The sequence below is a fragment of the Rattus norvegicus genome, chromosome 7 (assembly GCF_021556685.1).
Source record: "Rattus norvegicus strain SHRSP/BbbUtx chromosome 7, alternate assembly SHRSP_T2T, whole genome shotgun sequence".
NCBI classification, from domain to species: Eukaryota; Metazoa; Chordata; class Mammalia; order Rodentia; family Muridae; genus Rattus; species Rattus norvegicus.
Window position 1 is genome coordinate 52,616,457 of NC_141540.1, and position 23,339 is coordinate 52,639,795.

Here is a 23,339-nt window from a genome sequence, read left to right on the forward strand (position 1 = left end):
CACCAGATGACCATATATTTAGGTATTGTTATTTTTCACTTTTCATCCTCTAGAATTATTAGGAGTGAATAAAAATGCATTCTTTAGTTATTTATTGTAGGCATAATAGAAGGACTATGGTAGAATTTAGGTGGAAAATTTAGTCCGTGAAAAACATTGAAGCACTTTAACAATAGCACTAAAATGCAAAATAAGCCTTGAGTATTCATGGAAAGTGAATGAGGAAACGTGGGCCTGAAGACTCGGAGACTTCAAGGGCACTACTAGAATCTTTTGAGAACCTTCTGGGCAAAAAATCCAAACATCATAGATTGTTATCACAAAGTAGAAGAGGTCACCATAGATTATGGCTCCTGATACCTACTTCATACTTGACGTGTTATGTCCTTCCATTCTATCAAACAGAAGGGCAAGCTAAATGAATTCTCTGAGGTCTCTTACAGGGACCTTAATCCAGCTCACAGAGGGAGGAGCCTTCAAGTCCTACTTACCCCATCAAACAATTAGATCAAAGAAGTAAAACCAATCTCTACAAGCGAGCTGATTCGTCTCTATGAAACGCCCAAGCTCAGAGCTGGTGAGAGACACTTTGGGACAGATACCCCAACAGACAAGTTCTTCCCTTACTATTGCCCTGACATCACAAGCAACCATTGCAAATTTTTCTTTCTTTCTTTCTTTCTTTTTTTTTTTTTTTTGGTTCTTTTTTTCGGAGCTGGGGACCGAACCCAGGGCCTTGCGCAAATTTTTCTAACTTAAGGTTGGTGATTTGGGGTTTCTTTCTGTACTGATGTCAGTTTGGTTTTGGAAAGATTTTCAAGAGAATACATCCACATCTTCTTGGTTTCCAGGATGCATTTTTAAGTTTCAGCTAAGGGCAGATCCAGAACCCGCTCCAAGAAAGACCAGGACTCACCAGTACATCTGTAAACCAGCTCAGAAGAGAGCAAAATGCCTTGCTTTGACTTTTTATCTCTTACTGTAAAATGTCAACCCTGCAACCATTCCTTTAATGAAAGCAATCAAAGCACTCACCAGGGAGTGGCAGTGACCCCAAGCAGAGCGGAGAGAAACATGACATTCAGAAATCACTCATGACACATCTGCCCACCCATGCAACTAAATATTTTATGTGCTGTACACTGATCAAACATATTTTTAAAGCAATCTATCCAGCCCCTTGGAGATCTGTGCTAAAATGTCATTTCTTAAACTCTCTAAAGTTGTTCTTCCATATGATTTTCCTTTAAGGTATAATCACTATTATAAATCAAAATTATAAATAATCACTCTAAACTACATTTGCTTTTTCAGTAAGCTGAATGATAAAATTGCCAGTTTTACACAAAAGTAACCCGTGCCGACTGCTTCTGTGAAAAATTTTATATTTCATCAACTCGAGTTATAAAAGATTAGAATTTCTAAATTAAAACCATAAAATGAAATGAAATATATATATATATTTGCAAATTTGCAAATACATGAGTACAGTGTTTGTATATAACAATGTGTATTCTGCTGAAGAAATGCAAAAGTAATTATTTAATTCATAGGAAATTTAAAACAAATGTATAAAACTTCAAAGATCATCCTTTATATCAAGTAGTTAAGTACTTTATCATCTTTCAAATTATATAAGCGCTCAGATATCTCAAAGGCTTTTAGATAACTTTCTTGTAGAATTTATCAAAATGTGAAAAATACCTAATAAAGTATACCAACATTATCTCCTTCTTCCACTGCAATGTCTGATAAACTATTACTGTAGTCACATTAAAAAAAACCCACAAAATTTAGGAATGCTAAGCACTAAAATAAAAGAAGCCAAGAGTGGTAATGCTATGAAGAGCTCAAAGGATACCAGTTTGAAAGATCAGTAAGTTATAAGCGTCCTTGGGAGACGTTGTTTGTCTCCCTGTAAACTGTCACATTCTGATTTAGGATTGTTTGTGAAATGAATCTAGTCACTAATGGGCCAAGATATCACTATAGCCTGTGTCTTATAAATCACAGCAATTTTCTCAGTAGGCATGATCTATCCTTATTCTCATCCCCCATAATCCAATCATTTCCTCTCACAAGCCTTTTCCCCCTGGTTTTCACAATAATGCATTTTCTGTAACTAACAACCATCATTTCCTGATTGTCATGCTTCTATCCTTGCACAGGAATGCGGGTCTTATGTGGGTCAGGGTCATCTTTCCCATCCATCTGTGTCTCCATGCCAAGTGTGGTAGCTAAAAGGTGAGTCTGGATAGACCATCATTTTGCCTAGTCCATATAAGAGTCTGACTTCCCCCAAGACTGAACCGCACTAAGAACCAATACGCGTTGCGGTGTTTGATAGCACACTATCTGTGTGTCTCCCTCGAAGACTTGCGCAGTGTGTTGATCTCAACTAATGCTGAAACCATTAGAGTAAGTGCTCAATTGTTTTAAGTGTGCCACTCTATGCGTGAATTCCCTTAAGAGCATAGGTATTAAATAAAAATAAGATGTGACAGCAGCTCACAAGGTAGAAAATCTGGGACTCTAATGCAATATAATTTAAATGTTCTATATGTCTATTTTCATTCAAGTTTAGTTTAAACTTTGTTTAAAAACACCTCCTCGGCAGTTTGTGCTGGTTCAGGATCTGACGTGCTGGGTCATCGGATTCTTAACAAACACCCTCACTGACTGATGAGATCGATAGCTTGTCTGTTGTAAAGACACTAACTACCTCTAGCATTGTGACCCGGAAGAATTAGCTTCAGGTATTTCTAAAGCAGTGGTCTTGATCCCACAGGGGTCACGTGTCAGATGTCCTACGCACCAGTTATTTATATTACAATTCATAACAGCAGCCAAATTATAGTTATAAGGTAACAATAAAATAAGTTTATGGTTAGGAGCCACAGCATAAGGAATTGTTTTAAAGGGACTCGGCATTAGGGAGGTTGAGAACTGCTGCTCTAGAGACTAGAGGAAATCTAGCTGGCTGTGTAGAGTCTTTGCATCTTGAAAGATCTGAGGTGTCAACAGAAACACATCATTATGTTCGCAATGCAATGCACGGTAAGAACATCTTGCTACCTGCCTCTTTCCAGTGGTCCCATGTGTATGATAACTCATTGCCTTCCCACAGAGCCTAGAATTTCCTTGCTCAGAACAGGATAAGACTGTTAGTATAGACAATATTCCATACCATTTTACGGACCTTAATTTTTGCTGTATAGTTATTCACAATAATCATGAAGAGCAGGTACTGTGAACCTAAGGATTTGTCAAATTACACCATCTAGTAAGTGCAGTGGGTATGACTCATGGATGCTCACACTATTGGACTTTATCATATAATTATCTCATTTAATTTTTAAAGGGGATATTATCTGTCATCATTGCAGACCAGTTTGCAAAAGAAATGAAATGACAGAAATGCAAAATACAAACCGATCACCTTCTAATGTTAACTTTGCCAGATGAATGAAAATATTCCAGTATTCTACTAGTGATTTAGAACAATACATCTTTTTCTAGAATTATATCATATTTACCAAATTACTTTGCAAAATACTGGCTCTAGCATGGCAGTATCTATACCCCCAATAACAGTCCTAAAAGAAACAACCACTGACGCCATACTTCAAACTAAATGAACTGAACCCCGGGGAAGGGAACCATTAATTAATGTGCACCCAGGACAGTTATTTGTTGTAAAATATTTAATAAGCATTGCTTTCTAATGTCAACATACCTCTGGCAATATAGTAACAATGATAGAAATGGGGCTTGGCTAGCTGCTTCCCACTGTCGTGAAGGCTGAGGTGGTAGTTGTGTAGGAGTTTGGAAGCCAGTGATGCATCTAGGGATTTGTGCCTCTGAGCACAGTCACTCTGGAGAAAGAGTGGTCTGCACTACACTCTGTCTTAGCTGTGGATAAACTATGAAGTAATCTTACTGGTAATTACTCTCTCCAGTCTCAACGTTCCATGAAAGCATGAGGAAATGTACCTGCTTTCATTCTGTCTTGGAAGGAGACGTACTCAAGCCGGACCATAAGCAGAATAGAACATGAGCACTAAAATAAACACGGCACTTTTGATCTGTTGTTCATTTGTTCACGGGCATAATTTAGGTAATATAATCATCTGGGTATCATTAAAAACATTCAAAACAAGGGATTAAAACAATTCCATGGTATAATTTGAGGCAACGTGTGTTAAGAAAAGCCCCATCCATCCATTTTTGATTGGAGATACCTGGATTATTTGTTTAAAACGTGGATAAATACACTCAGATCTTTCTTAGACCAAGTAGTTAGGACTGATACTGTCACACGGTAACATTTCTTATAATTTCATGTCACTTTTATTTTTAATGTTGCAGAGAAAAGAAGTTTGTTGCTCATATATATATTAGATTTTTAAAACATTTTTATTTTTTAAATATTTATTTTCAGCTTTATAATCTGTAAAGATCTTTTTTCTGATGGTATGTTATTTACTAGATTAATTTTATAACCTTGCTGTTATGTCTTTTCAATTATTATTTTGGCAGATGCTCTTCGTAATAATATTTAGCTTTATTACACTCTTGATAATTTCTACACTGCTACTGTGCTGCCTTTCTCCCCCACTCCCTTCCCTGTGTATTTCAGGCTTCTTCGGAAATCAATATGGAGACTAGACTGATGTCAAACTCATTATCTCCTGCTTTCACTTCTCAAGTGCTAAAACTCATGGGTACGAGCCATTATTTGTCTGTTGCTACGTTTATTTCACCCAGAAGGTTTTCCCAGTCCCATAAAGATCTAAGGCCACAGACTCAATGCTACAGATGAACAGAGTACATGAATGTACAGGCCTGCAGTCTTTACGGCTGTGTCCGTCCATTACATGACCATACCTTAAGGTTCCTGTTGCTATCGTTGCTCTGAGCATTGGAACCTATAGCTTTTATTTCAGTTACCCAGCTATCCTGAGAAAAGTAATTATCACCCAGCTGTAAACCCTGCGACCTACAACACAGACTGGCCCTTAAGATATACTGATGTAACAATTGCTCAACTGTTACGGAAGTAACCAATCATGTTTTCATGTTATTTAAGGCCCAGTCCATAAAATGGAAGCCATGTAGGGTACTGCTAAAGTAGAGCCTGAGATTAGATAGGTCAGGGGTGCTAAAGGAAAATCACCATTATTCAGCTAAAGGATCACAGCAATAAAATGACTCTTAGCAGCATAATGCTATATCCATAGAGCAGGGCATCACTCAACTCTCACCCGGAGAAGCTTCTTGTGGTAGACAGGAGTTAGCAGAGACCTACATGTGGACACTGTGCAGAGAATGTGAGACTTTGGAGGACTCAATCCTAAATGAGATCACACCCTTTACCTCAAAGCTCATAAGAGCCCAAAAGATTTTAAGAGTCAGAGGTGGATGCCACCAAGAAAACTGTTCTATCCAGACACAACAGGGCTGGTGCACATGTGAACTCAGTCTGAGAAAATGCACGAGACCTGAACCAGTTCAAACCACAAAAAAGTTCCAGCAAGGAGAAGGGGAAGTTTATTCAAAGTTCAACCCCGAATCAAGAAGCTATTTGCAGTTTATATCTGCTAGAAGGAAAATCAGTTTTTTTTTTTTTTGGTTCTTTTTTTTCGGAGCTGGGGACCGAACCCAGGGCCTTGCGCTTCCTAGGTAAGCGCTCTACCACTGAGCTAAATCCCCAGCCCCAAATCAGTTTTTTCTAAGGGAGTCTTACTGGTATTCCAGGTCATGCTCTATTCCCTAAAGTACTCAGCCAACACAAAACAGACTCCATGTGCTTTTTGTTTTTCTAGCATTTGTTTGTTTTAAATTAAATATATTTTGTTTTGGTTTTGCTTGCTTGCTTGTTTTGATTTTTATTCTTTGGGTTTTTTTTTCAGAGAGAGTGGGAGAGACAGAGAAAGAGACAGGTGTGGGGAGAGAGAGAGAGACAGACAGACAGACAGACAGAGACATACAGAGAGACAGAGAAACATGAAACTGGAGGCATAAAACATAAATGGTACTCTAATTACTGAAAGATAGGTTTTACATATAGGCAAACAAAAACATCAAAAAGATTTTGGCCTAGAAGTGGTGTGGTTAAAATTAGAAAACAGGCCAGGCATTTAATTGTCTTTTGTATTGATCTAGAAGATGAATATGAAGACTGTCCTTAGAGACTTCACTAAAGAAATTTAAATTAAAAAGACAAGAAAACTTTAAACAGGAAAGCCAGTAATGACTCACGGAGACTGAAAAAAAGCCAAAAATATAAATTGAGAATGATTCCTAGGCTGCTATGAGCAACAAGCAGAAAATCAGTGGTTTAATGTGTTGAACCAGGAAACAAAAAGGAGGGAATGGTTAGCAGTGGGGCTTTGTGTCTCCATTTGTGTTGCTTTCTCATTGCTTGCAGGTACATTCTGCAACTTAAATTCAGAAGAGTAAATACATGGCAATCCATTAACAATTTTCTCTCCACCACATTAAGGTGTGCTTTGTCTTCTTGTCTTCTTTTGAGTTTGTAAAGTTACATTCCTTAGAACCTTCTTTGATGAGGCATGTTTTGTTGAATTTTTTTAACCTCACAGATGTTTGGGTAGTTAAAATTCCTCATGAGTATGGTATCCTGTGGTTTTCACAACCTAAGCTCTACCCCAGGAATTTTCCGTCCTTGCAGTCTCTCTGTCCTGGTGGTCTATAGGAGATGCACATTATGCGATTCCTGTTTCAATCCATACTAATTTCACACCCACACTTCTTTAACGTTGAGCATTCCCTTAATAATATGAATGCCTATTGAAGAGCACAAAGATTTCACAGACCTTTATGTGATACTCTCCCATCCCACAACTCAAATTTAGGATATGGATAATTGGGAGGCGGGGGAAGGATGGATAGAATAATCTGCAAGTTAATGTTTTAAGTTAAACATCTCTGCCTTGTAATTGTGTGCTTTGGGCCTCGGTATATACGTGGAATGAAATGGAGAAGTTGTTACTGCAGTGATAGTTTAAGGAGAAAACATGTTTGCTTCCAATATGGAGATCTGAGGACAAGGGAGAAAGAAGTGTTAGCTTGAATTGGCTGGGTATCATTTCCTTGGTTCACTCTGGTTTCGATTTGTAGATTCACATTCAGAGAGTAAGACAGTTTAGCTCCCAGCTTGCGTTCTAACTCAGCTCCAGAAAGCTTCTGTCCTGCTCTTCTTCATAAGCCCAGAGAGATTCAATACTAACTTGTGATGAATGGTCGACATTTTTGTTATTCAAATTCTGAACAATTTAATTTCAGACTACCCACCAAGCGCTCACTCTTCCTTAAGACCTCCAAGTATTAATGAGATGTTGGATCAATAAGTGCTTAGGCAAGAGTTAGAACAAAACATATTCATCTGAAACATTGATTTTTATATTGTTATTTGGGGTTTCTTTTCCTTGAATTTAGGTCATAAGTTATATCATGAAAGAGCATACCATTTTCTAATTGGAGATAATATAAAACATTAATTATTTTTATCCAGATTATCTGTTTTTTTATAAAATGTTTGTTTTTGACACACAGAAATCTAAGCATTGTTTAAGTACTGCTGCAAAAGAGATTTTTGTTTGACCATTCCAACTTGTTTGTTTCTGGATTTCTGAGTCTCAATATGAAGCCCTGCTTGTCCTGGAGTTCATTGTGTGGATAGGCTGGTCTCAGACTCAGGACATCCACCTGCCTTTGCTTCCCATGTGCTGGGATTAAAGGTTTGTACCACTATGTCTACCTCAAATTCCTTTTTGTTTTAACTGTTATTTCACTGCACAAAATTTTATCCACTACTTAAAATATAACTATTCTTTAAGATTTTTATCAGATTGCTCTAATGTTTTGTATTTTTAATGTTATTTCATGTATACATGACACATGTAGCAAAGTTATATGTGTGTTAAATACCTAATGCATGTAGTGTGTATTTTTTCTATGTTATATAGGATACATATGTTACATACATGTAATATATACATATATATGATGTGCATATATATATATATATATACACAGAGAGGGGGGGCTGTAAATACCCACACTTTTTCTTGACTAACTCAAACTGAAGGTAATATTTTTGCATGTGTTTCTGCAAACTTAATATGGTGATAAATCCTTAACAGGTAGGAAGTGACTGTAAATGGGGTACGGAATAATACCACTCAACTAGAAACTCTTGAGCAGAAGGAATGTTAAGAATCCAACTTCCTAGTTTTGTCTGCCACATTCTGAATGGATGTGATATGTTTTCTATTCTAATTACACCAATTCTACAGATTCAGCACATTCAGGACGTGTACTTCCTGATACTGTGAGCAGGCAGAATCAGGCATTTCATGATAAGCAAGCTACTCACAGGATGCAGGATGCACCCTTCGCAGCAGAGGACAGTCAGAAACAGGCATATTCTAACCCAAAGTTATAAACGACCAGGCACGATATGAAGTGTTTGGGCTCTACAACCAAATGACCTGCATTAAGTTGAACCTTGCTGTTTTAACCAAACATCAGAGGACCTAATATTTGGGCCAGAGGTAACTTAGCTGCTTTAAATAATACTCTCTTTAAATAATATTCTCTGCTAATTTCCCACTATTCCTACCATTCATTTATCTTGTATTAGTCAACTTCAATCACTGTATAACTTTTTCCAAGAACATACAGTTTCTGGTGTGGAATGATGTCATTACGCAGGCGAAGGCAGGTAGAAGATAGAACGAGGCCTGTCATTGGACGAGAGGGAAGAATGGGTGGGAGAAAAGTTTGAAGGAAGAGGAGGAGACTGGAACGGGAAGGGGAGGAAGCCGCGGAGAGAACATGGAAGCTGATGTTAAGATTCCTCTCTGCATATTTACAGGTTGTTAAGAATATTCTTAAGGGATGGATGTATACAGGGTTTTGTATATTTAGGTGGGAAATTATATCTTATCAATTAGATCAGAAGTTATTGTGTCGTGTGTTCTTTATATGGCGATTTAAGTTTAAGAGAGTTTGTGGTGGTGGAGACACTGGGCCGCTATGGAATTGAGATGTATATTTCTGACATGGTGGCAGCCTGCCTTGGGAACTGGGTGGGTAGAGAGATTGTTGCCAGGCTCAGAGAGAGGCCATCAGTAGTGTGATATGGGACGGAGCAAAGTGGATGAGAGGCTTTGCTGACCGAGATGAAGATATCTATCAGATGTCTTGGGGCACTGCGGTGCGGAATCTAGTGCAGGCAAAAGACAGCTTTTTTAATATAATTTTACAGCAACATTCTGGGTCTTTAAAGTTGATTATTTTTTTGAGTTGAACGTTCCACTTTCTGTCAAAATGTAATTTGTGATTTTTACCTACCGCTAACAGCCAAAGCACCTTACATCCATAGCTTCACCAATGTTTTTGTAACTATGTGTCAATTTCATTATGCTTTTAGTTTTATGGTGAGAGATCAGAGTCCTGAGAAGAAAATCTACTACTGCCATTTTTTAAAAACCAATAGAATTTCTAACAGTATTCTGAATATTTCCCCTTATATCAATAATTAGCTGTACTTTCCCCCTCAGCCAAGATGTTTCTTTTTGCATCAGATGGATATTATCATAGGAGCCACAACTGGCCAAAATGCAAAGAACAGGTAATCAACCTCACTTAGTTTAATTTATAATTCAATCCTATACCTAAGGTTCAGGGAACACCACAGAAGAACATTTCAAAAGATTGTAAGAACCAGAGGACTGGGATTCTTCTATGAGATAGAGTTTTGTAGACATGATAGGAAAGCTGTACTATAAAATCTCTTTTGGTTTCCTAAGCAAGACTTCTATAGACAACCAGTTGGTATGCCAATGGATATTTCTTAAGGCGTCAGCTCTGTATGAAGAGCTATAAGCAATTAATGACTGCGCAAAGAGAAAGAGAATCAGTTTTCTCCAGAGATGTTTTTGATCGAATATCTAATCCCAAGTGATCATCCCTGAACATATATACGTAAGAACAACATCTGTGTGTGTGTGTGTGTGTGTGTGTGTGTGTGGTATGTCTGTAACAATAATTATGGAAAGAATGGTCATGAATTTGAATGGCAGTCTAACAGGATCCTGGAGGAGTTGGAGAGAGAAGAAAGTAGAAATGATGTAAACAGAGTGCTTGTATATGAAATTCTCAAAAAAATAATTAAAAAGAATAACAATTTGTTCTCAAATTATAGCATTTAAAGTAAGTACTATTATTGACTAATCATTAACTGGATGTAATTTGTTGCCATATTTCTTAGTGTGTGTGTGTGTGTATGTGTGTGTGTGTGTGTGTGTGTGTGTGTGTGTGTGTGTGTGTGTGTGTGTGTGTGTGTGTGTGTGTGTTTTAGCACTGGCATATTATTACCTGCATTGGAAAACAATTCCTTTTCCTTATAGTTTAGTTGGGAAATCCCTATAGAGTGTCTACTGTTGTCAGAAATCATCCCAGATATATAAAGACATATTAACAATCAACAAATGATAGTTTTAAAATAACTAGCTAATTTTTATTCACTGTAATATGGTGCTATAAAAAACTTCATGGCTACTTTTAATTGAGTTGTCATAAATAATTCTATGGACAAATCATTAAGAAGAAGGCTATATGAGTATTTCTTTCTGTTCATGGTAAGAAAGGCAAAGCACAACATTTCATCCTAAAAGAACAGGGACTTTTAGCAATAAAAATACTGTACCGTGAATGGCAGGAAAAGGTAAGGAGGAGTGGTTACAAGTCACCTATGTTAAAATTAAATAGTCCCATAGCACAGGCCAGTCAAGTTAGTACACTTAGTTGAAACTAATTAGGGACAGTTGTAAGGAAAAAAGGATGCTGTCTGGATTCTAACTTTCTGTTAGCAAATCAATAATAGCAAATGGCAAGGTAGAAAAGAAGACTATGGGGAGATTTTGTGTTTAGATTATTCTTACTTGGAGAGGTTTATCAGACATGCCAGCCTAATGGAATCAATCATATAAATATACTCATCTGCAGAACCTGGGAGCTTTGGGGACTATAAATAGAGATTTGAGGATAATCAATGTGGAAGTTAAAGCCATAAGACAGAAGAAGGCAAAGCTAAGATCTCCTGGGAGCTATGAAATATTAAAGAAAAAGACAAGTATGAATCTCTGAGTGTTACAACATTTAGAATTAATAAAGCAGCATAAAAAATAAGCAAGAGAGTCTAAAAAAGGACTGACAAGAAGGTCGGGAAAAATAGAAAACCTAAAGTGGAAAATCTTCCGGAAACAAAAGCCAAAGTACTAAGGAAAAGGACTTGGATAAGCAATGTGCTGAGAGCCAAGTTTGGAATTCTACGTCAAGTGTAGAATTACACTAAACAACATTTGTTAATCGCTATGACAAAAAATGACGCCAGACACTCCAGGGAACTGTAACAAGAGATACGTTCAGGCGATCAGACAAAGACTCTAGATAAAAGTCTATTCTATTATCTATAAAGGCCCACAACAGATCACTAAAAATCCTCTGTGTGTGTGTGTGTGTGTGTGTGTGTGTGTGTGTGTGTGTGTGTGTGTGTGTGTGTTTCTGTCTGTCTGCCTGCTAATAGCAAAATTCTTTTAGGAAGATCTATTTTAATTTGAAAGGCATCTCTGAATAAGAGCCTTGATCAGGAAAGGAAGATAACACTATAAATTCTGTATTTAAAGGGTGTTGTGTCTTTTTTTTTATTAACTTGAGTATTTCTTATTTACATTTCGAGTGTTATTCCCTTTCCCGGTTTATGGGCCACCATCCCCCTAACCACTCCCTCTCCCCTTCTTTATGAATGTTCCCCTCCCCATCCTCCCCCCATTGCCGCCCTCCCCCCAACAATCATGTTCACTGGGGGTTCAGTCTTAGCAGGACCCAAGGCTTCCCCTTACACTGGTGATCTTACTAGGATATTCAATGCTACCTATGAGGTCAGAGTCCAGGGTCAGTCCATGTATAGTCTTTAGGTAGTGGCTTAGTCCCTAGAAGCTCTGGTTGCTTGGCATTGTTGTTCATATGGGGTCTCGAGCCCCTTCAAGCTTTCCAGTTCTTTCTCTGATTCCTTCAACGGGGGTCCTGTTCTCAGTTCAAGGGTGTTGTGTCTTAATATAAGATGTCCCTGACAGGTTCATGTTTGAATATTTCATCTCAGCCGCTGCCACTACTTAGGAAGGTTGTGGATCCTTTGGGAGAAGGAAGCTTTCTAGGGGAAGTACATCACTGGAAGGCCAGTCTTAAGGTTTTATGGCCTGGCCTACGTCCAGTTCTTGCTCTGCTTCATGACTATGAATACAGTGTGTCCAGTTATTGGCATGCTCTGGCCACCATGCCTTCCACCTGATATTGGCTATATCTCTGTGAAACCATAAGCAAAAATAAGTCCCTTCTTCCTCAAGTTGCTTTGATGAGGAATTTTATTGCTGGATATAAAGTAATTCAGACAGAGGGCGTATTACATTGAGCAGTATAAGCATGGGAGCCTGTGTTACTTTAACATGCTGGGACTAGGGCAAAGATGGCTTTTCAGAGAATATCTCTGTAAACCCGGCATTCAGAATGTGACTCATAAATCATTTACATTTCATGGAAATCTGCAAATTTCTATGAAAACAGGATTCAGGATAAATAATAAAAATTTATTTACTTAAGTATGGCCAGGTATTTTAAAATACGAAATTTAAGTTCATGAGCAATCTCCATGAATACCAATGATTAGAAAAACAGCATTTTAAGAATGTTTCCCTGAATACAAAAGTCCTGAACTATAAATGTTATTGAGAGATTATGCTTCTTTGTATTCTTATATTTTCTTTTCCATATATTAAGTTGGGTATTAGACACATCATATTTATTTTCCCCAGAAACCCAGATCCATTAAGGTCATCACGAATACAGTGTGCATGTTAGGTATGTTTGTGTGGGTCTGAACTCAGTAAAAAATTTTGAAAATTCTACTTAAAAGCAATAAACCAATATCTGTGAAGTGAATGTGTACAGCATCAATTGAGGGCAGTATACATCAATCAATATGGCTGCCCTCAAGAGAGTGTTCCCATAATTCTTTGTTGTTATAGAAGACTCTAAGATGTTGACACAGTTCTTGTAGTTAAAAAAAATCCCGGGGTTGGGGACTTAGTTCAGTGGTAGAGCGCTTGCCTAGGAAGCGCAAGGCCCTGGGTTCGGTCCCCAGCTCCGAAAAAAAGAACCAAAAAAAAAAAAAAATCCCTAGCAATCACTGAAGTTTAAATTTCCATCCATTTCTCTTTAAATCAAAAATAATTGTGTTATTGCATAAGTTCATTTGCATACTAACTTATTTTTACCTTTAGCGAGTTTTGTATACAGTGGAATAAACAGAAATCACTGACATTGGAGCTAGCATAACAGAAAGCAATATGAAGAGATGACAGGACAATACTCACGGCCGGGCAGCGTTTGTGTAGAAATCCATTCCGAGGCATTACTGTACCCAACATTGGTGCTAGCAGCCACTTGGAATCTATACCATCGAAACTTCTTTAACCCATGCACTGTTTCTTCTGTTTGGTTTGCTTCATAGAGGTATTGATCTTTCTGATGTTCAATACATTCTTCAGGTTCCCATTCTCTGCACTTCTGAGCACGAAGTTGAGTAGTTATCTTGTAATTTTGGAAGTATCCAAAGATAGTATCAGGTTTTGTCCATGTTAGTGTTGCACTAGTTGACTGGACATTAGAAAACGCTACATTTGTGGGAGCACTGGGAACTAAAAGTAAAGGGAAAAATTACAAACATTACAATGCAACCCATGGAGCTCAGTCACATGATCGCAGCACTGAGGTCATTGTCTTCACAGTTAATAGGCGAATTTCATGTTGATTCTTTGGGGGTCACTATTTCAAAAAAGAAAGGGACAAGTGTTTTGACCAATTTTCATTTATAACTTGACTGCACAACCCACTCTTAAATGGTTTATAGAAAAGTACTCTGACTTTACATAGAAAATATTGTATTTTAGTGATACAATGATATCTATGCTATCATCCTTAGAATTTCCCTAGATATGGCCTGTATCTTATATTTATTGATCAGTTCCTAAGAAAGATAGTTTATTTACTTAAGTGTCTGGAAAGCAATAAGTGCATTCTTTATAGTGTAAGCTTTAATTAAAAAACTGTTTTAAATAAACAAGCTTACTTAATGAATCTATGTAATTAATCGAACTCAATTTATATTACATATAATGAAAATTGATGCTTTCTGTAATGCCATCCAACACAGAGGCATTAATGTATGGAGCAAAGTAGCAATATATTGTCTGTCCATCTAGTACGAACTGTGTGTTCTTACTAGGAGCTCTACAACACTTTAGTTTGCTATCTGGGAACTATCTATCTGATGCTAGGCCCACAGTTAGGGAATCAGTATACATTAAAGCTCATGTTTCTAAGGCAATTTATTGGAAAGTAATAAAAGAAAATTACAGTTAGAACTGTGAAAGATCAATATGGTGAGTAGTCCTGGAACGGTTCTCAAGCATTCCTGCCTATGCATACCTTCTATCCTTTATTAAGATGATATAAAAAGAATGATAATGATTTTTCAAAATTGCCTGGCTGATGAAAATTATGACACTATTCAACTTAAAAGTAAAGTTAACAAATGCTCAAAGAAACTACTCATTACTAAACATGTCAAATTAGTAAAATGTCTGATAAATATGTGAAGATCACTTACTGCTATGGATAATGTGACAGGTGTCAAAACTATAGTAAAAAAACAGGACATAGATCTTTTCTCAGTGCAATTTATATTAAAGAAGGATATTTACAATAAAAATACAAATAAGGTAAGGACCGAAGAGTTGACTCCGTAGTGAAAAGAACTTTGCTATTCACATAGAAGCCCCTGATTTTTTTCCCAGCACCCATAGGGTTGCTTACCACCTTCTTTGAGTTCAGTTCCAAGAGATCTGGTATCTTCTCCAGGCCTTCACAAGCACAAGAGACACATACAGTGTACATTTTTGCACACACAACACACACACACACATACACAACTGTAAAATATACAGATAATGTTATATATAATATATTGGAAGGCGACCATTGATGTAGGAAAAAGTAGGAAATGGAGGAATGACATATCAAATGCAAAGCTATAAAGTTCCTGATAAGAGTAAGGGAAGGATTTGTGTTATCATTTCAAAGAGGAATATCTCTTATGGAGGGAACCATGATTAAAGTGCCTACTGTGTTGAGATGATGTTTTGTTTCTCTGTTAAAAACAAACAAACAAAACAAGGAGCAAAGGGTGGCCAGCCAAGGGGTGGTCAGCAGGAGGGAAACTCTGAGAGCTGCAGGCCAAATTGTGTGCGTGACTGCAGAGTAATGTTATGGCTTTCCCATGAGCAGAGAAAAGTCAGGCTTCCACAGGTATCCACATAACCATGACACAGACTAAGGGAAGACAAGGTGGGAAAGGGGAAGTAGTGATCAGGCTTTGTAACATCAATGCAAAGGGCCCCTGTGGCCAGGACTCAGATGATAGCTGAAGGGAAAAGAAGCTGTCAGATCCAGAAGACGTCTTGAAGGGGAGATGACAGGATTACCTCACATGTGACTTGGAAGTTGTAAGAAAAAGAAGGAGAAATGAATGCTCCTAGGCCCTGGGACTGAGAGAGTTGAAAGATGAGAATAAATCAAAAGATGGGAGCTCTGGGCAAGGAGGAAAGTTTGAAAGGAAGAAAGAGCTGTTGTTGTTGTTAAATCATTTTATTTGTTTATATTTCAAATGTTATCCCCCTTCCTGTTTCCACTCCATGAACTCCCCACCCCATCCCCATCCCCTTTGCTGCTTTAAGAGGGTGTTTCCCCCACCCACCCATCCAGTCCTGCCTCATCCCTCCAGCATTCCCCTTCTCTGGGGCATCAAGCCTCCACAGGACCGAGTGCCAACCCTCCCATTGATACCAGATGAGGCCATCCTCTGCTACATATGTAGCAGGAGCCAGGGACTAGCCCATGTGTACTCTTTGGTTGGTCCCTGAGTGATCTGGTTAGTTGATGTTGTTCTTCCTATGGGGTTGCAATCCCCTTCAGCTCCTTCAGCCCTTCCCCCTAACTCTTCTATTGGGGTCCCCAGGCTCAGTCCATTGCAGATATTCAGAGCCAACCATTAGACTGAGCCTGGGGACCCAAGAACAAGCTTTTGTTTTTAGTAGGGTAACTATGAAATTTCTCTCCAATACTCAACCAAAAGAGAAATGATACATGGATATGTAAGTGTGGAGTTCTGTTAACAGCATGGATGCTTGATGTCTTAAATTTTCAAATTACTCATAGTATATATGTCACTGAGAGCTAATGAAAAATTTTGATTTAGTTCTTAAATTTTTATTAAAACATCTTCAGATGAGGTACAATCTACGTATTTGTATTAAAATGTAGATAATAGAGGATATACATTACTAGAAAAGGATTACTACATTATTTAAAGTTACAGAATATGCTTCCATTGATTTTAAATATTAATACTTAACACCAAATCTTATTGCATAAGGATATTGCTTTAAAAATAGAGTATGTTTAATCTTTACATATTATGAAAAGCCGGCAATCAGAGAAAATATTCTGAAGAAATATATTTTGGGTGAAGCAGTTTTAGAATTGGCTGAAAAGTTAGCAATTCCATGGATTATTCAAATCTTTCAGTGACTAATTTTAAACTGAGGTCATCTGAGCATATTTTTAAAACTTCTAACATAAAGTGTAAATGTCTTGAGGGCTCAGGATAAGTTTCCAGAGAAGAGCCTGCATGTGGGACAGAATTTCTCAGATTGTAACAATGGCGATATCACCATTGTTAAGTCAAGTTTGATCTAATTTTAACAAGAGCAAAACTGAAGAATTGCACAAGGGCTTAGGGACTTTTCCTGAGGGGTTTTCAAATAGCCTGTGTTGCAATGAAAAGTTACCAAAGTGTCACAGTGTGATACTCAGAAGGGACATTTTAACAGGGGTAGCCTTGCAATTATCTCCCAGAAAACAAAAATTCACACAACACTTGATTTGTCAAGGAAAGAAGTTAGAAGGTCATAGCAGGGGTGAGCATTGATTTTTTTCATTAATAATTTATTTACTTGACTTCCCCTCCCTCCTCTCCTCCCAGTCCTGCCCTCTTTCCTCTCATCCCCCATCCCTTTCCCTTTCTCCTTAAAGAAAAGGAGGCCTCCTTGGGAGAGGATGGAGGGAGAGAACTGAGTGTAAGAAGGATGGGCTAGGAGGGGAACAGAATTGATCTAGCGTGGGGAGGACTGAAGGAGAGAGAATTAGGAGAGAGAACTGGAATCTTTGTGTGGTCTGGGAAGCATCTCTGGGATGCTAGAAACCTAGGGCAGTGGAAACCCCCAGGAATCTATGAGGTTCATCCTAGCCAAGACTCCTTACAATAGGAGTTATGGAGCCTGAAATAGGCACCTCCTGTTGTAACCAGAAAAGACGTCCAATGGAGGGATGGAGACAACAACCCACCCGCAAAACCACTGATACAAATTTGTTCTGTCTCCAGGATGTGCAGGGATAAAGAGGAAGCAGAAATTGAGGGAATGGCCAACCAATGACTGGCCCTTGAGACCCAAGCCTTGAGAGAGATCCCACTCGTAACACTATTAATGGTATTTTTGTCATACTTGCAGACAGGAGCCCAATATAACTGTCATCTGAGAGGCTTCACGCAGCAGCTGATGGAAGCAGATGAAAAGACTCACGGGCAAATATTAGGCAGAGTTTGGAGAATCTTGTGGAAGAAGGGGAGGAGGGATTGAAGGAATCAGAAGTATCAAGGACACCACAAGAAAACCTGTAGAATCAACTAATCTGTACCCATGGGACCTCACAGAGACTGTACCACCAACCAGAGAGAATGCATGGGACAGATTTAGGCCCACTAAACATATGCAACAAATGTGCAGTTTGGTCTTCATGTGGGTCCCCTAACAACGAGAGCAGGGGCTGTCTATGACCCTGTTGCCTACCCTTGAATCCTATTCCCCTAACTGGACTCCCTTGTCTAGCCTCAACAGAAGAGGGTACACCTAATTCTACTGCAACTTAATACACCCAGCCAGGTTGGCATCTACAGGAGCTCTGATTTTTATCTCTGCATTGTCGGTTAAATCTGTAGGGTGAGAAATGAATGGCAAAATCATCAATTTTTAGAATTTGAAGGAAACTTAGAAATCAATGATTTTAATCAACTAGTCTTGTTATATATAAAGGTGGCTGTAATATTGCTTATACATATGGCTTCTTGTTTTCCAAACAGTGATTCCCAGGGATAGAAGGGGAGTAAAATTGCTGTTTAATTAAGAGTCCACATCCATATATTTTAAAATAAAAGAATATCCAGTGGACCTGACCATGAGTTCTTGAAAAGTAGGACAATTTCTTTGGTTGTTTTAGAGTAGTAAAGAACAGAATTGAAGAGATAAATTCAGTGTTTAAGTAGAACACTAAAAAAAGACCTCTATCCCTACCTCCCTATAAAAGGGAGCCTCAAGATAAATCACATGACTCAGATCTGAGAGCCGACCAACCAAGAAATAGTTAACTGGGGACTTCAAGCAACTGAATTCTACCACAATTAGAGAAACTTTGAAGAGGACTCTGAATTCCATTTGAAAATGTAGTTTTTGGCATTTTGAATTGAACTCCAAAAACTAAGTGGAGAATCTGACACAAAATGCCTGGATTTCTGATCACAGCATTTTAAATTAATAGTCTGCATTGATTTAAGCCACCATGATTGTGATAATTTATTATAGAGCAGTGGAAAATCCAGCACCATTTTCTTTTACAAAATGATCATTCACTATTTGTTCAACTCCTGATAGAGAAATAGCAGAAGAAAGAGAACAAAACCAAAAGCAGGGCTTTATACTGAGTCTAGAAAGAACTCTACTGGTTTACAGCTTTTATTATTCAGAACTGACACTCACTTTCCCATAACCTTCAAGTCTCCACTGAAAAATGTACTCTAAAGTTTAGTCTGTTTCCCTCACAGTTTAACTCTCATATTCTGTATAAAATATCCAGAAAGTAGAAAAGCCCATGAGGTCTCAGCCCTACACCAAGATCTACCAGCAACTGAGGAATGTGGGGTATGGAAAAAATAGTCATCTCCAGAGTACACTGATTGGCTGTCCCATACTATGTCCACTCTGAAATCACACATGTCAGGAACATTACACAGATTGAGAAGGTTATATTTAGCAACACATGTATATGATTGTATATGCATATATGTATGCATCTAATCACAATTAATGAAAAAAAGAGGCCATGAATTTAACAAAGAGCAAGGAAGAGTATATGGAAGGGTTTGGAGGTGGTAAGGGAAGGGAGAAATCATGGAATTATAATCTGAAAGGTAAAAAATTTAGAAAAAATGTTTACCTATGTCAATAAAATATGAAATAATAATTATAAAATGACAAGCTACCATACACATAAAATATCATAGTAAATATTGGCTTGTGTCTACCATGACCTAAGCTAGTCATTTAATAAACATTTTTAATACACAATTAACTGAACACATAGTATATGATAAGGTTTTATTTAAATGGCTTGAATGAGCTCTATTGCTGAGAGATAAGTTAGTAAGAAATCAGACAACAGAAGTAGCATGCTGTATGAATAACATCAGGTTATAGTAAGACCCAAAGGGAAAACAGAGCTGGACATATTGAAAACATTGGGTGCCCAAGAAGGATGGGAAGAGAGACAAATGGACACCTGGGCAGAAATGTGTGAAGCTTTCTAGACAGATTGAAGGTGTCAGATATTTGCCTAAGTACAGTGGAGAGATGATTCATTTTTAAACACAGCCAGAATACAGCAAATACATAGGCGAATGCCATCATTAAACCACTGAACTGAGAACGGGACCCCCGTTGAAGGAATCAGAGAAAGGACTGGAAGAGCTTGAAGGGGCTCGAGACCCCATATGAACAACAATGCCAAGCAACCAGAGCTTCCAGGGACTAAGCCACTACCTAAAGACTATACATGGACTGACCCTGGGCTCCAACCTCATAGGTAGCAATGAATAGCCTAGTAAGAGCACCAGTGGATGGGGAAGCCCTTGGTCCTGCCAAGACTGAACCCCCAGTGAATATGATTGTTGGGGAGAGGGTGGTAATGGGGGGGAGGATGGGGAGGGGAACAAAAAAATTTTTTAAAAATGTTATTAAAATTCATATTGCTCCTTGTCAAATTCATTGCCCATTTTGCTTGGGAGCCAAGTACTATGGCCAAGGCCCTTTTCTTTTAAAGTCTACTACAGCCACTCCTCCCATGTTATCTTTTCCTCACAGGGTTTGTTAAACCACTGGAGGTGAAGCCAACCAAGGATGGGAAGCCAAGGTCCAGGTAACTTAGGCCTTCAAGGGCAAGAGACTAAATATGTAAACTTTGAAGAAGACTCTGAAATGTATGTGAAAATTACACTGAAGAGCATACACTAGTCAATGAACTAGAAAAGGCAGAGGAACTTCGTCCTTTCTCATCTTTGTCAGGAGGGGCAATTCCTATCTGTATCCATAAGAGTAACATTTTCCTTCAACATTCAGATATAATGAAGTGAATCTTCAGTAAGAAAATTCGATGCAGGATAAATATTTCAGTAAATTACTGGTTCACGGAATCTAATATTCCCAGAGAAGGGAATTTTAAATGAAGTCATACTTTTGTCTGACAAAGAAACAAAGCCCAGATATGGGGTTTTCTTATTTGGGGTAGGGGGAACACAGGCTCATATGCTGTAGTCTATTCTGATGCAAACCATCAGATAGCCACACAGACTCAACCTTGGACAATATGGGACCCCAGCATGTATTAGAATAAATTATAACTTATTGAAATGGACTGTTTATTTTGACATGGCCTCAAATATAGCACACATTTCTTTTTATATTAAATGTAGAGCTAGAAATGAGGAGCTAGAAATGATCAGACTCCAAATAGATGCTGCTTTGCACAGATAATGCATCCGAGGGCAGCTTCACAAATACTCATTTGTGGCGAGCAGTAACCCTCGCTTATACCCAGTATCTTCACTTTTGATGAACTGTGTATGGCGCTGGACCATTTCAAGGCAACCGCCCTATTGAATTACAGATACAAAGAGGATTACACTCACTTTAGCATGGAAAATCAGATTTCCATTCTTTAAGAATGACGGCAAACCTCAAACTCTTTCTATTCCACAGATGGTACTAATTTGAACACATCATGGCCTGTTTCCTGGCATAATCACACAGCTTGCTTAAATTTTTTAAACATGACTGAACTGTGATGAAGCGATCACAATCGCAAAGGTATTTAGGAAATTAGTTTTATTTATAAATTATTTGTATCAGTATAAACATGTTCACCACAGTTGAAGAACCTATATAACTATGTAAAACTTGATACAGATTTTAATATCCCCTGGCCTTCAAGGACTAAATTACATTTTCTACTGAGAAAATGAAAGTCCATGTAAAATTTAATTATTATATTAATTTATGAGTGTCACATTTTCAAAACCAGCCTCCTTTACAGGATTCTGATAATAGTTTTTTTTTAAATTTCTCATCATCTGGTTAGGTATACTAATGTGCAAAATCATTTTAAAACTTATTTATTTTTAACTATGTATTTTAGAGCTTTATGCATCTTAATAAATATTAATACATAGATTCTACACTATCTGATGATTTTTATTTAATAAAATAAATAAAATATATGATATATGAAAATTAAAAATTAACTTAATTTTCATAGTTGGTTAAGAAATGTTTAGTCTCTAAAACTTTTATGTGATCTATTTTAAACAATGCATTACACAAATATCAGTGTGCTAAAAATAGCATGTGGTTCAATATTAATATTAAAATTTGACATATCAAACTTCAGTATACAAAGTATAAATTTTTACTGACTTGAATTTAATCAGTATCATTCATTACATATTTATCTTGAATTTTGTAGTTTTTAAATGCATAGGTTCTTTTTTCATACTCAATATATATTATATATTTCTTATATACAATGACTCATTTTATAGAAACTATGCTAAAGGATCTATTGAAGCATGCAAAGATCAATAGAAGATATTCCAGCATCTTGAATATGGATAGCCATATATAAATGGCAATGAAATGTTTTCCACAAGATGGTAATCATCCTAGATAGAAGAAAAATAGTCATCATAAAGTCATATTAAAAACAATACTATAAGGTATGATGTTATTATTGAAAGGCAGTGAAAGATTGGAAGAAGAGTTTAAATTATGACCATAGGTAACAGATAAAAATCAACAGAAATTCATTGGTAAAGAATAGAATTGAACAACGTACAAAATATGTAATATAGCTGGTATTAATGAAAAGTAATTTTTAAATATGCATTATTTACATTTTGTATGCATTCTATTCATGATATTTGCCTGAATGTGTGTGTGTGTGTGTGTGTGTGTGTGTGTGTGTGTGTGTATTGTATGTATGAAATACCTGCAGAGACCAGAAGAACACATTCAATATCTTAGAAATGGAGTTATAAATAGCTGTGAGTTGCTATGTGGATGCAGGAAATTGAACCTGGGTCTTCTACAAAATTAGCAAGTGCTCTTAATTGTTTAGGCTCTTCAGCTCATGAAATGCAAATTCTATAGAAACTGGTTACACATTGTACATGTGAAATAGAATTCAGATCATAATGATAAAGAATAATTATAAATAGCACCAATAGGAAATACAAACTAATGTGGTGAGATATTTGGTAGAGAAAAAAAGGAAACACAATTAATTAAATGAACCCTGTATTAGGCTAGTCGATAATATGGATATTGCGGAAATAAACCATGAAATTGACTCTAATATAAAAATAATTCAAAAATAAAATCAAGATCATAAATTTTATAACCATAAAGATAAAATAAGTGAGCAAAAATGCAATCATCTCTGGCAAAGAACTATAATTCATTTACATATATACATATATCTTCTCCAGAATCATATAAAGAAGGTACTGTTTAGTGAACAATGTCTTTAACAAGAGCTTTATACAGTAAATAGCATGTTTAATTTGGCTCTTATTATGTTTCTCAGTGTAGGTGGATGCAAATTTTTCCACTTAGTAAATGGATTGCTTTCACTATTTGTCATACTGTAATACAAATTCTCATCACTATGGTTGTCTGCCTAATTTTGAGATATTGGGATAATCGGCACACATTTAACAAAATATGCTGTACAAGCATGGCCTAGATAAT

The 23,339-nt window shown here is 37.2% G+C and overlaps 1 protein-coding gene and 1 long non-coding RNA gene across 3 annotated transcripts in view; one reads left to right on the plus strand and one right to left on the minus strand.

Moving 5' to 3' along the window:
• LOC120093580 (uncharacterized) overlaps positions 1 to 23,339 on the plus strand; it is a 197,410-nt gene that overhangs the window by 87,183 nt on the left and 86,888 nt on the right. For both annotated transcript variants that reach the window (XR_015624629.1, XR_015624630.1), the window contains one exon: positions 20,400 to 20,454. This is a non-coding gene — a long non-coding RNA (uncharacterized LOC120093580). The remainder of the gene's footprint in view (positions 1 to 20,399; positions 20,455 to 23,339) is intronic.
• Positions 1 to 23,339, minus strand: part of Ptprq (protein tyrosine phosphatase, receptor type, Q) — a 182,501-nt gene that overhangs the window by 68,014 nt on the left and 91,148 nt on the right. Inside the window, 1 exon segment of the mRNA NM_022925.2 lies at positions 13,464 to 13,787. Coding sequence (NP_075214.2) covers positions 13,464 to 13,787 — 324 coding nt within the window.